Source organism: Chelonoidis abingdonii, chromosome 8 (genome assembly GCF_003597395.2).
Source record: "Chelonoidis abingdonii isolate Lonesome George chromosome 8, CheloAbing_2.0, whole genome shotgun sequence".
Taxonomy (NCBI): Eukaryota; Metazoa; Chordata; order Testudines; family Testudinidae; genus Chelonoidis; species Chelonoidis abingdonii.
The window spans coordinates 77,432,325-77,451,500 of record NC_133776.1 but is presented as its reverse complement, the minus strand read 5'-3'; the positions used below and the strand labels follow the sequence as shown (position 1 = coordinate 77,451,500).

At 43.7% G+C, this 19,176-nt stretch overlaps 1 protein-coding gene across 2 annotated transcripts in view; it reads right to left on the bottom strand.

Moving 5' to 3' along the window:
* Positions 1-2,036, bottom strand: part of RPS6KA6 (ribosomal protein S6 kinase A6) — a 78,995-nt gene extending 76,959 nt beyond the window's left edge. The window contains exon 1 of one of the 2 annotated variants that reach the window (XM_032765473.2): positions 1,840-2,036. In XM_032765473.2, the coding sequence (XP_032621364.1) occupies positions 1,840-1,920 (81 nt within the window). In that variant the 5' untranslated portion in view covers positions 1,921-2,036. The remainder of the gene's footprint in view (positions 1-1,839) is intronic. The other variant, XM_032765474.2, reaches the window with a different exon arrangement.
* Between the last annotated feature and the right edge of the window lie 17,140 nt (positions 2,037-19,176).

Below are 19,176 nucleotides of genomic sequence, written 5' to 3'. Positions count from 1 at the left end.
AGTGCAGCTAAATCACATTTGGTGCTCCACTTCTGGCCAGGTCTCTGTTTAAGAGGAAGTAAGGAAACTGTAAGGCTTAAGCTTTATTTAAACTCCTCTAGCAAGAGCTTCTTTGATTTTACTATAAAACTGCTAAGGTCCCAAACCCTTGCTTAACATCAGACTTCTCCCTGTAAATCACTAATTGGTAGGTACTCTGTGGTTATTTAATCAGAAATTTGGTAGTAGCCTCTGGATGCAGGCACAAAAACACAGGCTAATTGCTAAAATTATGCAATCAGAAAAACCCAAATAAATGTCTAACAAAACTGTAACAGCAGCAAGAGCGTTTAAATTACCAGGACAGTTTATAGAAAGTCCAATACCAAACAGCATTTTCTCCACCACAACCTAATAGCTTGGCAATTGTTAAGTTAAACATACAAAGAACTGCGCACCACACCAAATTAACATCTCACACTCAATGACCATTAATTCATCCACAAAGCTGACACAGCTACAACTTTGCAGGTGTTACAGGTAGTATAAATCCATGAGAGAAGAGGTTTGTCAGCTCCTGCTGAGCCCAGAAACAGTAACCTGCAGGGCTCTGGGTGTAAGGAGGTGGCAGCTAACTGAAGGGGATGGGAACAGTTCATGGGGGTGGTTTAGGAAGTGACTGGGGCCTCAGGGGAGTAGTTGAGAGGATGAGTTGAGGCAAGTCTGATTCTTTGGGATGGATTGATTGATGGGCACTTTGAGACCTCAGGAATGCAGGGCTCAGGGTGATGACTTAAGGGACAATTTAAGGTGGGTAGGTCTCAAGATATGAGGTTCAAATTCACTGTGTTGCTGGGATCTCGGGGTGGCTGAAGATGGCCAGGATGAGGAGTATGCAGGATCTATTCAGTATGACTGGGAGCAGTAGGAAGATGAAGAACAGACAGGCACTTGGGGGTGGCTGAGGGCAGCAGGACTGGAGTAACGGACAAAAGGGTCCTAGCTGGATTGTTTCAGGCAGCAGAATCGGGATGAAGGGCAAGTGGTCTCTTGGGGGCCAGGAGGACAAGGATGAGGAACAGCAGAGCTCTCTTGGGAGTCACAGCCGGATCTATGGGTGAAGGGCAGATAGACTCTTGGGGGTCAGCAGCTGGGAACAGCAAGATCAGGATGGGGCAGGTGGGCTTTCAAGGGATGGCAGCAGGATCTAGGGGAGAGGGGCACCTAGGCTCTTTGGGACAGCATCCAGATGAAGTGTAAGCAAGCTCTCCAGAGGTGGCAGCAGGAACCAAGGCTGGAGACAGACATAGGCTCTGAGGGGAACTAGAGAAGGAAGGGTGTGCAGAAGAATTCTGAAGTGGGGGGGTTGCTAGACTTGGGCTGGGGGAGCAGGATCTAGAAGTGAAGGGGGAGCAGGTTCTCAGGGGGACTAGATGGGGGCTGACAGTCTCTTGGTGGAGGGGGACAAGTGATCTCTCTAGGGGACAGGACCGGGATGGGGGACAATGGGGACTGACAGTCTTGGGGAGGTCTCGGGGACAAAATCGGAGCGGAGGGCCGGTGGGCTCTCTAAGGGATGGGATCAGGGGGCAGATACGGACTGACAGTCTCAGGGTGGGGGGCGAGCAGTCTTGTGGTAGGGGTCAGACAGACTCCCGGGGGAAGATCGGGGGTGGGAGGCAAGTAGGGGCTGATAGTCTCAGAGGCTCCAAGCTATAGCTCTCCGGCCCGCTGCCCCAGCAGCCAGACTCACGCGTGGGAGCGGGGCGGAGACAGCAGGTGCCCGCCGGGCGCCCCCATTCCTGCTGCGCGGCGCCCGCCCCCGGCCTAGCGCCCAACCCCCCGCAGCCCTGCACTGACCTCGCCGCCACTCATGCACAGCTCCATTTTGTGGCAGGGCTCCGGCTCCTCCGCGTCTTCCAGCGGGGCGAATGGTACCATGTCCTCGCGCCCGCTAGCCGGGGAGCCGCCGCCGCTCGCAGCCGCTGCTCATGTCCCAGCTCCGCGGCGGCGGCTGCTGCTGCTGCTTCTGCGGCCTCAAGGGCAGCGCGCTGCCGAGCCGGCGGGTCCCTCCGCGGCCCATAGAGCGCGGCGGCGGCGGCGGCGCAGGAACTAGCTCCGCTGCTACTGCTGCCGGCGGGGGCGGCTCCGCACTGCCCGCACCGCGCCCCTCCCCCAACATGGCGGCGGGGAGGGGGCGGTACCGATGCAACATGGGGAATGACGTCAGGCCGGGCTGGAGAATCCCCGGCACGGGGGGGGGGGATGGGAGGCGCACGTGGAGCGGGCGGTGTGGGGGAGGTGGGGGATGACGTGAGCCATGGCGTGGGTGTGATGCACGTCCTTTGTAACGTCCTCAGCGGGCTGGGTATTCGGAGCCCTTCCCCCTCCCTCGCCCACGAGCGTCTCCCCGCTGCCTAGTGAGGGGGGGACCCGTCACCCGGGTCCAGGCCTGCAGCCGTCCTGGGGCGGGATCCCCGCTGCACGGCTCGTGCTGACAGCTTGCGTGGGGGTGCCCGTCCTTGGAGGACGGCGACAGCCCAGAGCTCCCGGGGGTAAAAAGCACACGGGGGGTCAGAGGCGACCTGCACAGGGTGGGGTGTGAGCCTGCCTCCTTGCTGGTACTGCTGCTTATTGCTGTCAGTGGCTGTTAGGGGGACGAGGCCTACTGATATATTCAGGACCATCCCCTGTGTTACGGGTTTGGGTTCATGTAGTCAACTATACCTGCCCCTACTCCCCTGCAAAAAAAAAAAAAAAAAAAAAAGTGTCCCAATATTTCACACTTGCTAGCTGGTCCCCTTAGTGGGAGTTTTGCCTGGGGAAAATTGAGTGAGAACTTAAGGATTTGGCCCTGTTGCAGAGAGGTGCTGCAAGTGCCAATGCAGCTCTGGGCTGCTGGGGATGGGTATGGTATCTTTAAAGCCAAGAGGAGTATGCCATCGAAGTCAATGAGGTTACTCACACAATAAAAGCTAGGGTTGTGCTTACCTTGTGGAATTAGGCTTAAACCCTGATCCTGCAGTGAAGTTGAATTGCATACACACAACATTGCAAGTATGGGCACTGTGAATTCCTCAGGTAGTAACTGATGACTAGTTTTATAGAGTCGAAGGCCATGAGGGACTATTGTGATTTTCTAGTCTGACCTGTATAACACAAGCTAAGACACCTACAGAGCAGCGGCACTAGTTCATGAGAAGAGGTCGCTGAGTTACCACTGCTAAACTGGTTTACAGATATCATTTCATATTTGCAGTAAAAACCTTCTGTAAAAGTTGTTTAAATGACAGCAAAACAAGCCAGTGATTAACTTGTGAAATTCACTACAGGGGAGGATAGGAATATATTCTCAAGTCCAGAAGCTGCAAGATCAAACTAAGACCCTATTGGGATCTTACAACCTTTTAGAGCCAGAAACAGCATAAAAGCACGTAGTGTATGCATGAGAAAGGAAGGGATTATGTATTTCACCTTGGTTACAAGCACCAAGAGATTTATTCCTCCGTTTCCAAGTACATAATTAGGAGGAACATTGCATTGTTTCCAATTCTGAAGGAGTTTGGCACTGTAGTTAGTTTGCTATTTGCCAGATAAAAAGATGTCTGAGATCCTCTGAGTGAAAGGGTTTTTTATTTTATTTTTTTCCCTAAATCATTCTTTGATCTTGGAAGGAAAAAAAGTTGTGGTTCATGGAACATGGTTAAAAATGTGTGTTTGGAAATTATTACCCAAGACAGAAAACTATTCTGAGAATATTTTATACTTATTTAAACATGCTGTATGACCAGGGCCATTCTTAGGATTTATGGGACCCTACACAGTATTATTAATGTAACCCTTCTGCCCGTCTGAGTTGGCAGCAACAAGGGCCAGGATCAGTATCTAGGGGTTCTGTTTCAATAACGCAATGCAAAACCAGCTCGAGCCCCCACCCAGTGACCCCCCGGACGACTCTAAGAGGCCATACTTCCCCTCTCACAAGGACGGAGTCTGAGTGCAGCAAAATCCTCTTAATAAAGGAGGGAAACAATGTGGCACTATGTTGGGGAAACACCACAAACAGGATTCATAACACAAACCATGAGCAAAAGACCCACCCCCAAATAAGTTTGGCAGTATCCTTTTCCCCTCAGGGTCTTAAGTCCAACAACCCAAAAGATCACCCCAAAGTCCCAAAAGTCCAACACATCAAAAGTCTCTTGAGCCCAACAACCCAAAAGTCTCTGTCTCTGGTCAGTGCAGCCCCAGAGTTCAAAAGTTTATCTGCAGAGTTTTACCCCACCCCCAGCCTGGGTGGAAATGGGGAGGGAAAGGGAACGCGGAATGTTAAGAGGCACCTTACGTGGTCCAAGGCCAACTGCCCCGCCTCTCCATGGGATTCTGCTGCACCCTTCACCATAAGCCACTTCACTCCACCAGCCATCCCTTGAGGCGCTCCAGCCGTCGCACAAACTGCTCCACTCTATCCCACTCCACCCCGCTTCACTCCACTCCAGCTGTCCTGCGGGACACACCAACCGTCCTGCAAACTGCTCCACACTGCTTCACTCCACTCACCATCCCGTGGGCCACTCCAACCATCCCGCAAACTGCTCCGCTCTGCCAGCTGCTTAGCAATATATCTTCAGGCTCACCCACTGGTTAACACAGCACTCAGTGATCTCAGCTCTTTGTGATTTCATCTTGTAGTAGGGGAGCCCCAGTACTAGTGCACCCTTAGCCCAAAGTGAATTCAGCAAAGCAACCTGTAAGTAGACTCTTAATAGAATCAAAATTAGCTCTGCTGTTCAACAGTGGAGAAAGAAAGTGCAATTAGTGTTTCAGACCCTCAAAAGGGGGCTCATACCATTAAGTACAAATACCTGTCCCCAGCCTCTCTCCAGTCACTAGGCATTGGAACCCATGTCCCTTATCTAGCAAGTGCTACCTAGTTGATGGTGAGTCCCTCTGTCATAAAACAGTTCCACTGGCCTTGAGTCACATAATCAGGGTAACAACACTTTACTCTTCCTGCCCCAATACTAGAGAAATTGGGGACCCCTCAGCAGCCAAAGTGACCATTTGGGCAGCTGTGGGCTCATGCTAGGTGGGGTGGGTGTGCCTATGCAAACAAGACCAGCCCTGGAAGTTCTTTTCCACAACTTGCCACAATTCACCACCAGATATCAGGGTAGAGCTCATCCTTACTCTGCTTACATTAAACTGGTTCATCTATACTCCACAGAAGGCACCACTCCTCAGCTGGCACCACTGACCCCAATGTGTTGAGGGGGCACAGCCACCACCACCACCCGTGGACCCCCAGAACCCACCATTGCTGACACATACCGAGCTTCGTATGCCACAAATGCCGTGGCAGTGGCTCCAGGCAGGCTTCGTGCTATCACATGGGGGCTGCATCTTCCCAGAGCCCCCAGCCTTCCTGCAGCCCCTAGCCACTCCTGGCTCACCACGAGCATTTTGACAGGAAGTAACATGCAGTAATAGCAATAATAATACATGTGTGTGTGTGAGTGTGAGAGAGAGAGCCAGCCAGCCAGTCAGTGTGTGGGTGTGTGATTGTGTGTTGGGGGACTGTGTGACAGAGAGTGTGTTGGGGAGTATGAGACTGTGTGTGTATGACAATCTGTATTGGGGGACTGTGATTCATGAGATGTGAGTGTGAGAGCCAGTCTGTGTGTGCATGTGTGTGTGTGTGTGTGTGTGTGTGTGTGTGTGTGTGTGTGTGTGTTAGGGAAGTGTGAGAGACAGTGGAAGTTTCATTCCTCCTGTCCTGGCCCCTGCCGGATACTGAGCAGCGCAGGCAGGCAGGCAGGCAGGGACCAGAGAGGGACTCCACTCCGGGTGGCAGTGGACTGGGCCACCGCCAGTGACTGGTTGCACCACTCTGGGCTCCCCAGGGCCGAGACAGCATAGTCAGAAGCTGGAGTCCTTGACTGGCTGTCTGAGGAGTGAAGTAGGGAGGAGGCAGGGTTGGGGGCAGAGAGAAGCCCTCTGGCCCAGCACAGGGGAGGGGCCAGAGAAGAGAGGATTACAGCAGTGGCCAGCAAGGGGAATGGTGCCCCAAATTTTCGGGTGCCTTACGCAGCTGCACATGCTGCGTATGCCTAAGGACAGCCCTGTGCATGACCTTTCACAAAGGAGCATCACATAAAGCTAGCAAGCACCCTCTCAGCAAGATACAGTTCTTGACTGCCAAATAATTTTTATACAATTGGCAGGACTGAGGGAGCAAGCTGGTACACCACATGGTTCAGAACTATTCAGCCTTGCTTATTTCTTTTTACTAAGTGCACACAAGAGGATGTTGTGGTGCTGTATTCCTTGAATACGCCTGGAAGAGCAACATGTCTCACAGAACTACCCAGGATGCATTATAACTGAACTGTGTGACTACAAAAGAGAATTGGATATTGTGAGTATAACATTATAGCAACATCGAGTTAGCCTGTCAGCACTTCCATTGTAAATCTGTTTTTAAAGGCTTACAACTCAGTCATAGAAGACAAAAATGTTTTGGCCTGAAACAAACCATGTGCGCCCAGGAACATTTCCGTCCCCCTTCCCTCCCCCCCCCCCCCAAAATGTAGTTCACTCACAAAATATTTAGGTCCAAAATTAACATACTATACACACTGTTTGAATATTTATGGGCAACTATTTTTGATTCAAAAACATGTAACTGCTTCTGTTATATTAAAGGTCTCTCACAACTGAAAAAAAAAAACGTTGTTGGCTTGAGAGAGGGATATTCAGGTTTTAGAGTGATCAGGTGACAGGACAGGAAATGAACTTCACAGATTTTAACAACAAATACAATCAGAAGATGCAACCAAGTTTTTGTGCCTTTAATTCACACCCAGGCTGCTTCCTACTCCTATGCCTCTGTTTGCACACAGGTATTATTAATGTTATTGATGTGCATCCGCAGAAAGCCAAAGGACCAGACCTGTGTGGTGAAATATGTAGGCAAAGAAGTACCACTGGGCAGCTATTAATTTAAATCAAAAGGGATGGAATTGAGAAGTGACTTTTTTTGATGGGGACACTTTAACCCTCAGCAAAGCTTGGTCTTTCTTCGTCCATTCCAGTCACTTATTTTAAGGTTTTTGAGACAGTTCCTATTTCCCAAAAGGATGACAGGTTACAGACACATTCAATGACATACAATATTTCAGAATAAGAGGGGGTACAGAGAAGAGCAATGGGAAAGGATATGGGGTATGGGAAAACTCAAATGAAGAGAGATTGAAAATTTTTTGATTGTTTCCTTAGAAAGGAGATGACTAAGAGAGCACACGGTATATATAAAGAATGAATAAGATAGAGATCCGAAGCTTTGCTTTTCCCTGTTTCATAGCAAAAGCAGAAGAGGATATTCAGTGAAATTTAAAGGTGGCAAAGTAAAAACCAATAAAAGGAAATACTTTTTTCACACAGTGCATAATTAAGTTGTAAAACTCATTGTTATGGGATGTCATTAAGGCCAAAAACTTGGCAAGATCCAAAAAGAGATTGGACGTTTATATGAATATAAAAAATACCCAGAGTTATAACCATTAATGCCAATAAAGTGATGAAGAGAGATATTAAACCTCATGCTTTGGGGTTCATGGCTGGAGATAGAATGCAGTACTAGATAGATCATGGGTTAGATCCAGCGTACAATTCCTATGTTCCCATGTTAACATTTGTGCATAATGGAGCCTTAGTTTGGAATGTAAATGCCATCTGTTATAGTTGAAATAAAAACGTGTTGTCTCATGTCAGCATCAAAATTTTAACAGATATTTTCTGTCAGCTACAGTTCTGTGATTAACTGTTTTAGACAAAGATTTAAAGCTAACATGTAATTAAATATTTAGAAGCTGGTAGCTCTGAAATGACTGGTATGCATGGCATGTCTTAGTGAAGTCCAGGTGGCAAAGTCAAATATATTTTCAGTATCATTTGCATATTCAGTGTTTCTGTATTCCCAACATACTTTGAGGAAAGAAATAAGAATAAGGTGCTACAGCCTGCATTGAACTTTTTTTCAACTTTTCCTACACCAACTCAGTCAGCTCCATTGTTCCCTTTATAGACCTCAAATTGTGGTCATATGTCAATAACCAAGTTCTTAGACAGGTACAACACAGAGAGTCACCATGCACATCATGTCTCCTGTTCCGTGCCTCAAACCTGTTCTAGTTAGCCTGTTTCAAAAGATACGTACAGTCTCCATATCCATTCAATCATTGGGTTCTCTAACAAAACTACAAATAAGGGCACTGTACCATATGGACAGGTTCTTCTGCTTCCCCACCCTGTCAGCGGGTGTTAGAATCCTCCAGGAAAGTGCTGACTGCATCAGGTACAGCTCGTTAATGCCACCCTGGATAATAAGGGAAGCAGGAGTGGCAATTTGGGTAAAAAGAACTGGGTTTTAGGTCAGAGAGATCTCTGCAAGGAAACTCATAGAACAACACTGCCTGAGGAGAACACTTAGGCTGAAGTGTTTGTAATTCTGTGATTTATCAATAAAGCCAAACCCCAGGAAGCAAATAAATGTCAACTAATTTTGTGTAGACCCTGTTCAGAGCAGGGTGGGAACTCAACATACCTGCAAACATCAGTTAGTACCAATTGTGAAGATGTTTTTTGTGATATGGATACATTTACAATTGAGTATATCATCTCATTTCATCTGCCTTGTCTACCTACAAAAGTTATATCACTTTAACTGTACAGGTACAGTACAATCCTATCACCACTCCAAGTCTATGGATGCAATTATACAGGTAAAATGTGCCTTTAGGGTCTAGTTTATTTATTCCTATATGGGAAGATGAATAAGCTATACAGGTTTAAGGCACATTTATACTGGTATTACTCCATCTATGCTTTGAGTTGTGCCATTGTATCTATATCAGTAAAAAAAAAAAAAAAAAATCACACCCCTAACTGAGTTAGGTACAAAACCTGCGTGCAGACCAGGCCTAAGCCACCAAAGAGGCATTAGTTGGTAATGACTTTTGTACACTATCAACCTGGACTAAACTGGTGAACTAGAGCAGGGGTAGGCAACCTATGGCACGCGTGCCAAAGGCGGCACATGAGCTGATTTTCAGTGGCACTCACACTGGTCGGGTCCTGGTCACCGGTCCGGGGGGGGCTCTGCATTTTAATTTAATTTTAAGTGAAGCTTCTTAAACATTTCAAAAACCTTATTTACTTTACATACAACAATAGTTTAGTTATATATTATAGACTTATAGAAAGAGACCTTCTAAAAACATTACAATGTATTACCGGCACACAAAACCTTAAATTAGAGTGAATAAATGAAGACTTGGAACACCACTTATGAAAGGTTGCTGACCCCTGAACTAGAGGTTAAAAGCACCATATTCCATTATTGGATCTTGTCTGTACTCACACTTAAAGAGCATAAGTAAGGACCATGTTTCAAAATCCATATATTTACATACGTGGTATAAACCATGCTATGAAACTGTTCTGCTAGTTTTGTAAATTAGTTTATTGCATGGGTCATCCCTTTCCACACATGGTAAGGAAACTCATGTTCACATGATATGAGCAAGAATTGATTTTATGCACAGTTCTGGTTAACATGGATTTGCCATGAGTGAAATGACCCTAACAGAACTCTTGCCTCATTTTTGTTTTTAAATTGATTAATACTTTCTATGTCAATCTTTCCTAATTTTTGTAGTTATATTGTTAAAACTAATGGAAAAACACAATCTGCCCCTTTATATGTGATGCATCACATTTATCTGTTTTCCACTCCCAATTTAGAAATGTTCATTAGCCTAGATAAATAATCTGATCTTGTTTTCAAGGATAAGAATCAAGCTGCCTGAAAAAAATTAACAATGGAATCGTTATAGAAAATGAACTCTATCACACTTGACACTGGGTCTGGCAGGTCTTTTTTAATCGCTGGAAGAACTTGTTGTGTATAGCTATAATGTTTTGCATCCTGCTCCAAAGGAGTGTTACTTAGTAAAACAAATTTGAAATGTTAAATCCTCTACCCAATGTAACACAATTACATGTTTAGGTAAAAAAATATATATATTGTACAAATACTACTAGAAAACTCGCTGTGGGCCAAATTCTTCACTGGTGTAAATCCACTGAAGTCAATGGGGTTTCACCAACAGAGAATTTCATCCTATATATAGTAGCAGCTGCCATTTGCAAAGCATTTCCCATTTCAATCCCTAATTTCACACGCTCAGACCTTTTGGAGGAAAGTTTGAGAGCAAAATAGCTTCCACCATTTTTTAGTTATGAGAGTGAAAAAGTACATTTTCCCCATTTTTAAATAATTCCAACCACACTTTTAAAAATAAGACTACAGCTAAAATGTCTGAAGGCTGAAGCTTGAAATTTGGCTTGAATATTGTACAGCAGGTTAAGGCCCTGACTCTTTAATGTGCTAGGCACCTTTTTAGAGGAATGTGAGAGCTCTCATCATCTGTCCAGGTTGTGTCCTACATGTGCTCTTGGGGACTACACGTTTTGATGACAGAATTGTCAGTTCATATTAAATCCGCAAGCCCAATATTTCTAGATTAGGAATCCTGCAAACTATTGCAATATTAAAAACCTGGAGGCTTCCCTATCAGAAGGGATATTCCTTGGGAGTTCTTCTATGCCAGGGATGCCTAGATTGATGGGAGCAGCAGAATGTGCTCAAGAGATCTCCATGCTGGAAGAGAAAAGCCTGGTGGCAGATGAAATTATGCCCTGGGAATTAAATTAGGCCACAAAAAGCCAGAGAACAGTCTGGCTAAGGACTGGACCAGGAAACAGAACTTGGTGAAATAGGAGTTCTGAAAGACACAAAACCTGTCTAGAGAAAGACAGACTTCCCCCCACATGTAGTGAAGAAAATGCATAGGTGAGTGATCTCCCATACAGGGACAGTTGATAATGAAGCCAAAGTCCATGAAAAATGCTAAAAGCCTGAAAAATGTCAATATATGGAAGTTATAATCAAATGACAACAGCATTAGAATATAAAAGCTTATGCTACCACTCCTGCTACAGTAAATCAAGGGCCCTATCTACAGTTATTACACAGGCAAACTCTCATTGGATTCACTGGAAGTTTTGCTGCAGTACAACAGCACAGAATCAAACCCTCATGGTGTTCATACATGAGTGTAGCTAATATTTAGTAAGTATATTTGAGGAATTGATCTTTTTCCTAAAAATATCTCTGCTGTCCCATTAACCTTCAGGGCAGTTTATGTGATGGTGTGATGTCACGCTATGAAATGGAATAGTGACAAATATGGCTTTACTTCATAACTTTTGTTGTCTGCCTACAGCTGCCATAGTGGATGCATATCAAACCTCATCCTACTCTTTTGCTGTGTTCCATTCAACTACAGTAAGAAATCTTCCAGTCTAGAAAAGAGATCATCCTGCCTCTTGACTATAGTGGCTTATTACAGACTTGTCTCTTTAGAAAAATATCTTATCTCATAAGACTGAAATGGGAGCCCATCTCTCTCTGAAACAGAACAAGTATAGTGAATTGTATCTTTGCAGTTGCAAGGTACCATTTTAAAATATAGTTGGCAATCATTTGTACTTACTGCTGGGCAATGAGATTTGATTACATGTGCAGAATGATTCTGTGAGTAACCAACAGCCAGGCTATTGAATACAATTTGGAAGATATTAGTTTAGGTCTTAATTAAAAGATTCAAAGGTCCTGCACCAGCATCACCGGTGTTAAACATCCAGTGTGTAGGCTGGATCTGGCCCACTTGAAAGATTTAGATTCTGCAAACCCCAAGATTTTTTTAAAAGTAAGTTTCAAGCCCTTACAGTTGTAGAAAAAAAATTCTAACCATAAACTGAGTATACATGAATGTAAAATTTATGCAGAATTATCTTCCTGAGTCCTTGTTCATATACAAAAGTTGCACTAGTTCAACTAAAACTGGTTTTTACATCATTCAAAGTGATGTGAAGCCTCAAGCTCCTGTTTGACTCCTCACTAAGCTTAGACTAGCAGGTAACGCCAGGGAAAACAATATCTTCTTCCATTGCAGCTTACTAGGAACTGTTACCCATTCTCTGAGCCATGCATTTGTTATCTCAAGAATTGATTACAGCAGCTTACTATCTTCAGGTCTTAAAGTGGAAGCAATGTAGAGGCCCAGTTTGTGCAGAATGATTCAGGTACTATGAACATGTCACCCTTGTGCTCTGATTTCTCCTCTGGCTGCCAATCTGCTGCCAGTGCCACGTCAAAGTCTTGGTCCTAATCTACAAAGCCATCAAGTGTGAAGATGCAACTACACCAGGGATCACATCTTCTCCATGATATACCAAGACAACTGCCCTCTCCTGGGAAAATGCATCTGACAAAGCTGAGGATGAAACGTGAAAGTCAGAAGAAAAACGGTTCTCAGTTGAAGAGGAATTCAACTGTGGAATGATTTTCCAGAGGAGATAGAACTAGTCCAGAATCTGACTGCCTTTAGAACCTTTCCAAGACTCTACTGAGTCTCTTCTTCAATAAAGCTTTCCCACAGTAGCCAGTAGGATGTATCAAATTAGTTCCTTGTGATGCTACTACCCACCTGATAACTTTTAGTCCACTGGTTAAAGCACTCCCCTAGGATATGGGAGACCAAGGTTTAATTCTCCCCTCTGCTTAATGGGTAAGAAAGGATTTGAGCAGGGCTCCAACCACTGAGCTACAGGATAGTCAGATACGAGGCTTCCCCAATCTCTCCTGTTAAAGCTATTCCACTGTGGATAAATAATGAAAGAGTGATTGGAGCAGTGGCCCCACACCATGGGACTCCAACCTCTGGTGGGTGCCCTAATCACCAAGCAACAGAGCCATTCTTACTCTTTTCCTGGCCCAATGACTATTTAAAGTATTTACTCACAGCTTGGGAGGAGAGGGAGCAGAAAGAAAGAGAGAAACTGAATTGGGACCTCATTTCTGCAAAGAAGGACTCATGACTCCCTACCTAAGGGGAGAAAGACACTGAACTGGGGTTAGGGCCTAGAGGCCTGATGTGTAAGGACTGAATAAATTAGACCCAGGAGGGAAAGGCTGTAATTACCTTTGGACTGAATTAGTTATTAAGTGGCCTTGAAAGGGAAAAAGAGGCAGAGCGCTGCAGTGTGATCCCTAGCCCCAAGGGGATGTTAAGGTGGCAGCCAACCTTGTTACACTCCCCTCATATGGTTCTTACATGGACAAAGTTAGCTTGTGTCTGCACTCCAAATTTCTTACTAAGGTAATTTCCAATTTGCATATGACTCTGTTTACATACTTGCCAACCTTTTCCACAACAACTCACTCTCACAAAGATGAGGAAAAATTACTTTGAACATCCACAATGCGTCACCATTATACCTGGACAGGACTAAGGCATTTGATTATCCCCTCAACTATTTGTCCTTTTTGCTAATAGAATGAAGGGAAAGCCTGTTACCTGCTAGATGATACCGTCCTGGACCTCCTCCTGCGTTTGTTTGTGCTATGGCATTGCTAAAGATCCTACAAGGGCTCAAGAACCTTCAGCAGCTTTCCTGGATCATGTTCCCATTACTGACATTTGCAGGGCTGCCACCTGGTCTTTGGTTCATACATTCAGCACTCATTATGCAATCTCCCAGGCCACTAGGGGTGATGCTAAGTTTGGAAGAGTAATGCCTCAGTCCTTGTTTAGACAGACTCCAATACCATCTCCATATGGAACCACTTGTGAGTCACCTAAAGTGGAATGGACATGTGCAAGCACTCAACGAGGAAAAAACTGATACATACGTGTTCAGAAACTGTTTGAGATGTGTTGCACGTGTCCATTCCATGACTCACCTTCTTTTTCCTCTATATTGGAGTCAGAGGCATGCACAGGAATAAAAATTTGGCCGCATTTGGAGGGGCACTTTCTGTGCCCTTCATGGCTGAAGGAGCTGGCTCTCCCCCCATCCTCTGGTGGCAATTGGCTTTCCCCTTCTCCCCCCGTGGCCCTAGGGAGAGGAGGAGGAGCTCAGTCTCCCCACCCTGGAGGAGTTCTGTGCCCCCACTGATTGGGGGGGCCATGCCCCTGCTTCCTCGCACACGCCCCTAATTGGAGTCACTTCAAATACTGGCTTCCAGTGTGAAGGAACTGAGGGGATCAAAATGTCTCCGTCCATTTATGCTCTTAGCTGGTGGCATGAGTGTGCAGAGGGCACGTGTGTCGCACAACAGGTACCGCTATGGGAAAAAGTTCTCCAGCTCTGGAGCATGGACATCTAAAGTCAAATAGACATGCAACACATCTACTGAACAGATATGTAGCCCTTTTTTAGATATGAAGGTTCATTACTAAATGCCCTTTTGAAATATTGAGCAGGAAAAGGTTCTTAGTGTGTAGGAATTGCTCTCACTAGGAGAAAAGATTATCATGATGAAAAAAACCAAGTCTTATGTGATCTCTCTTTTAAAAGAAAATTCTCCATGGAGAAGGGGGAATTCCCTTGACCCTTTATCGCTTTGGGCACTGACAAAGATATGTAAACCCTTAACAATTACTAATTTTATAAGAAGCTCTGGAACATTAAACAAAAATATGCACATACCTACTAAAACAAAAAGACAGACAACTGAAAAAGTGGGATCAAATCATACTTGTCACAGAAACAATTTTTAAAAACCTAAATTAGCTCCTTTCAAAAGAGTGTTTTAATTGATGCACTTGCTTTTTTTCAGATAATTATTAGAGGACTTACTTTAGACTGGGAGAACTCCCACTCCTTGAGAAACAGAAGGCAACTTATCTCTCCCATCCAATATTATCACATAGCTTTCATGTGTCACAATAACTTGAATCAATTACTGTTTGTTCTTCACTATCAAGATTACTTTTAAACCACCTTGACTTCTCTTCTGTCCAAATTTGGCCACATCTTGATTCATCAGTTCTTTATTTGGAATACATATCACATTTCTTCCTTATGTCAGCTTTCTTCCCTATAATATCGTTAGTTTATCGTCATTCAATCCTTTCTTTAAATTCTGACTTCTTAATTGGTAGCTAGTGACAAGAATCTTCCTTAAGGCCACAATTCAGTAAAGTATCCCTAATCAGGAAAGCATTTAGGCACATGCTTAACTTTATACATGTGCTTATGTCCCACTGGAGCCAATAAAACTTAAGCATATGCTTAAAGTTAAGGACATGCTTAAGTGCTTTCCTGAATCAGGGCCTAAAGGCATGATCCTATTTCCATTGAAAATAATGGCAAAACTCCTAATAACATCAGTGGGGTAGGATCATGATGTAAGTAATTGCTATCAGGAAATTAATTAAATCTCATGTGATTGACATTTTTTGTTTGGAAGGTTTCTATTTCAGAACAAGTGTCTTGCTAAAATCTCTCTCTTCGTCTTAGTCATAACTGATGAATTAATCATCCCAGCTTCTTTTCACTTTTTTCTGAACATGAATTTTTACACATCAAACATACAGGACTTGAGTATGGCTGTCCATCATAGCCAATGATGATGCCACAGCGTGTCTTGTGTTCTCTTGTGCTATATAGTCTGATCAGCGAGGATCCAGATCACAAACAGATGTTACATATGAATGTGCAGGCTCCCACTAAAGACTTGGCATGATGCTTGACCCTTTTTTTTAAATCAGTCTTTTTCATCTGTCTTTCCCAAAATGTTTGCAACCTTTATTGAGAGCTGCTCTCCATTGAGGTCTGTCCTTGGCTGTGTCTTTGAAGTTATCAATATTTATGCCACGTGAGTTGAAATTCTGCTCCAGGGTGTCTTTGAAGTATTTATATAGACCACTCTTCCTGCATTTTCCAAATTTCAGCTCACTGTAGAGGACTTTTCTTGGGAATCTGTCATCACCCATTCTGATAACATGACCTGTCCATCTAAGCTGAGCTTTGATAATCATTGCTTTGATGCTGGTTGTGTTTGCTTTTTCAAGGATGTTAGTGTTTGACATTTTGTCTTCCCATTGGACCTTCAGAACAGAGTGAAGATAGCTCAGGTGAAATTCTTCAAGTTGCTTAATGTGTCTGCGATAAACTTTCCATGTTTCACGCACATATAAAAAGGGATGTTATCACAGCTGCATTGTATATCAGTTTTGTTGACAGTTTGATAGTATGCTGGTTAAGTATCCTATGATGAAGTCTTCCAGAAGTCAGCCTTGCCTTTTGTATTCTGTTTGATATTTCTTGATCTAGGAAAGTGTCACTTGAGTACAGTCAAGGTATATAAAGTTATTGACATTCTTTAATTTTGTACATTGACAGTGATGTTTTGTTCAGTGGCACTGATTAATGGGGCTGGTTGGAAGAGGACTTCTGTTTTTTCCGGGCTGAAAGTAAGACCAAACTGTTTAGTTGCCTCTGGGAACCTTTAAAGGCTAAGCTGTAGGTCACTTTCACTATAACTGAAAGGAGCACAATCATCTGCAAAAAGGGCTTCACATACGAGTTCCTCAAGGACTTTTGTCTTTGCAGAAAACCTTCAGAGTCTGAAGAGTTTTTCATCATTTCTGCGAAGAAGGGATTAAAGTGGACCACTGTCAACACACTGCCTTGCTTCACCCTATTAGCTATGGTGAATGGTTGAGAGAGGCCACCACCTGAGAGCACTTGACCACACATTTCTTCATAGAATTGACATATGGTAATAAACTTGGTGGGGAAGCCAAACTTTTGCAGAATTTTCCAGAGGCCATTTCTGCTCACAGTGTTGAATGCTTTTTTTAGCTCAATGAAGACAGTATATGATTCCATGTTTTGTTCAATGCATTTTTCCTGAGTCTGTCTCACAATGAAAACCATGTCTGTGGTACTCTAACCTGATATAAATCAATATTGGGTGTTTCATAGATTCATAGATTCTAGGACTGGAAGGGACCTCAAGAGGTCATTGAGTCCAGTCCCCTGTCCTCATGGCACGACCAAATACTGTCTAGACCATCCCGGAGAGACATTTATCTAGCCTACTCTGGAGATTCCACAACCTCCCTAGGCAATTTATTCCAGTGTTTAACCACACTGACAGTTAGGAACTTTTTCCTAATGTCCAACTTAAACCTCCCTTGCTTCAGTTTAAGCCCATTGCTTCTTGTTCCATTCTTAGAGGCTAAGGTGAACAAGTTTTCTCCCTCTTCCTTATGACGCACTTTTAGATACCTGAAAACTGCTATCATGTCCTCTTTTCCAAACTAAACAAACCCAATTCTTTCAGCCTTCCTTCATAGGTCATGTTCTCAAGACCTTTAATCATTCTTGTTGCTCTTCTTTGGACCCTCTGCAATTTCTCCACATCTTTCTTGAAATGCGGTGCCCAGAACTGGACACAATATTCCAGTTGAGGCCTAACCATCGCGCAGAGTAGTGTTGGAAGACACCTCTCTGATGCTGTTTTGACAAGCTGACTGAGCAAAATACAAGCAAGGATTTTATTGCCTGCAGATAGCAAGCAGATAGCGGGGTAGTTGCCACCAACAGAGTTGTTGCCTTTATTTTTGTATAGGGTAGCTATGGTCGCATCTCTGAAGTCCTGAGGAATACTCCCACTATATTGTCTTTGCCTGGTAAGATCCCTCTGCAAATCACATGTGACTTGATTAAAGGACTAAGGAGTAAATTGAAATGAAAAATTAAAGCATAGAAAAAGAGACTCATGGAAGAGGAAATGATGCCAAAGAGGGTTCATAAACTCAGTACTGATCTACACACACATCAGGAGTAAATTTTACATAAATGAAATGCCCTGTACTAACTCATGCCTTACATGACCGCTTCTTGTTTTTGATTTTGCTACCTAGATTCCCGAATTACTGTACACTGTCTTACTCTCTTCTGTTGTTCTTTACAGTGCAGCTGTTCAATAACTGGAGACTTTTCTCCCTTTGATACATGCATGTAATTCTCATTACTACCAATGCGAGTTGCACACATGTATTAACTGGAGAACGCATCCACTAAATACCAAACTAGCATGTCATACAATTGCTTATTATTCCATTCTGTTTCACTTAGCCTACTGTTCTTCAAGAGTTAACTGTTCAGTCTTGTCAAAGCTGTCTGATGGTGCAATACCATCAGCAAAGTCAGAACCATTTGTCTCAATCACACTGTGTTTCTTCAGGACAAATCTAAAGCCACAATTACAACTGTAATTTATTTTTAAACACAGTCTTTCATACAGAGAAGCATCAGAAAATGTTTCAGAGTTCATTTCATTATCTTGTTTCCTCTAGCACTTTAATAAAAGATTGTAATCACAGAGCAGTCAAATGCTAAAATGAAAAAGGATGTGCTTGTGGATGTTCCTACTTCTTTACAACATTTTCTCATTTACCATAAATCACATTGGGGAGATCCACATATTATGAAGCATTTTAAAACCAGGTGACTTTAATAGGAAAGAGCTGCCTCCCTTTTTAATGATGACCCTCGAAGCTTTAGTTAATAAAACCCCACATTAAACACTAGGCATTTCCTGCTCTCTCCACCCTGTAGGTCTGCCTAACCTAATAGATGCTCATATTCAGTGAAATCCTCTTGAGAGCCTGACCCACGGGTACGTTCGCTCTCCTCTAGCTGACTGACAGACACATTCCTAAATCCTGCAAAGGACAGACAGTGATCTCAGAAATGTGTCTTTATTTCCTGAAGTATTAGAAGAAGCAGAGACACTATACCAGGATACATACATCTCTCTCTCTAATATCCTTCTCTCTCTCTCTCTCTGTTACTGACTGTCTGACATTATGAATAGATATTTTAATTATTCAGAGAACCTTAACTTGGCCACTCTTGCAATTTTTTTGGAAAGAGAGAGAGAGTACCATATTTATCAAAGACATTTAAAACCTCCAACAGCAAAAGAGAATACATTTCTTCCCTCAGCAAAACTAACAGAAAGTTAAAAACTAATTTCCAAACCTGCAAAGAAATACAAACATGCTTAACTTTTTCCATACCATTCATCCCACTGAAGTCAATAGGATTACAAGTGTGCATAGATCTTTGCAGGATCAGGGCATTAACAAATTATATGAAGCAGGACATTCTATGATGAGTTATCTGGCCCAATCCTCCATCCATGCATGCACTTAGGAGATATTTTAGCCTTTGGAGTAATTCTCTAGCATGCAAATACAGTGTGTATTC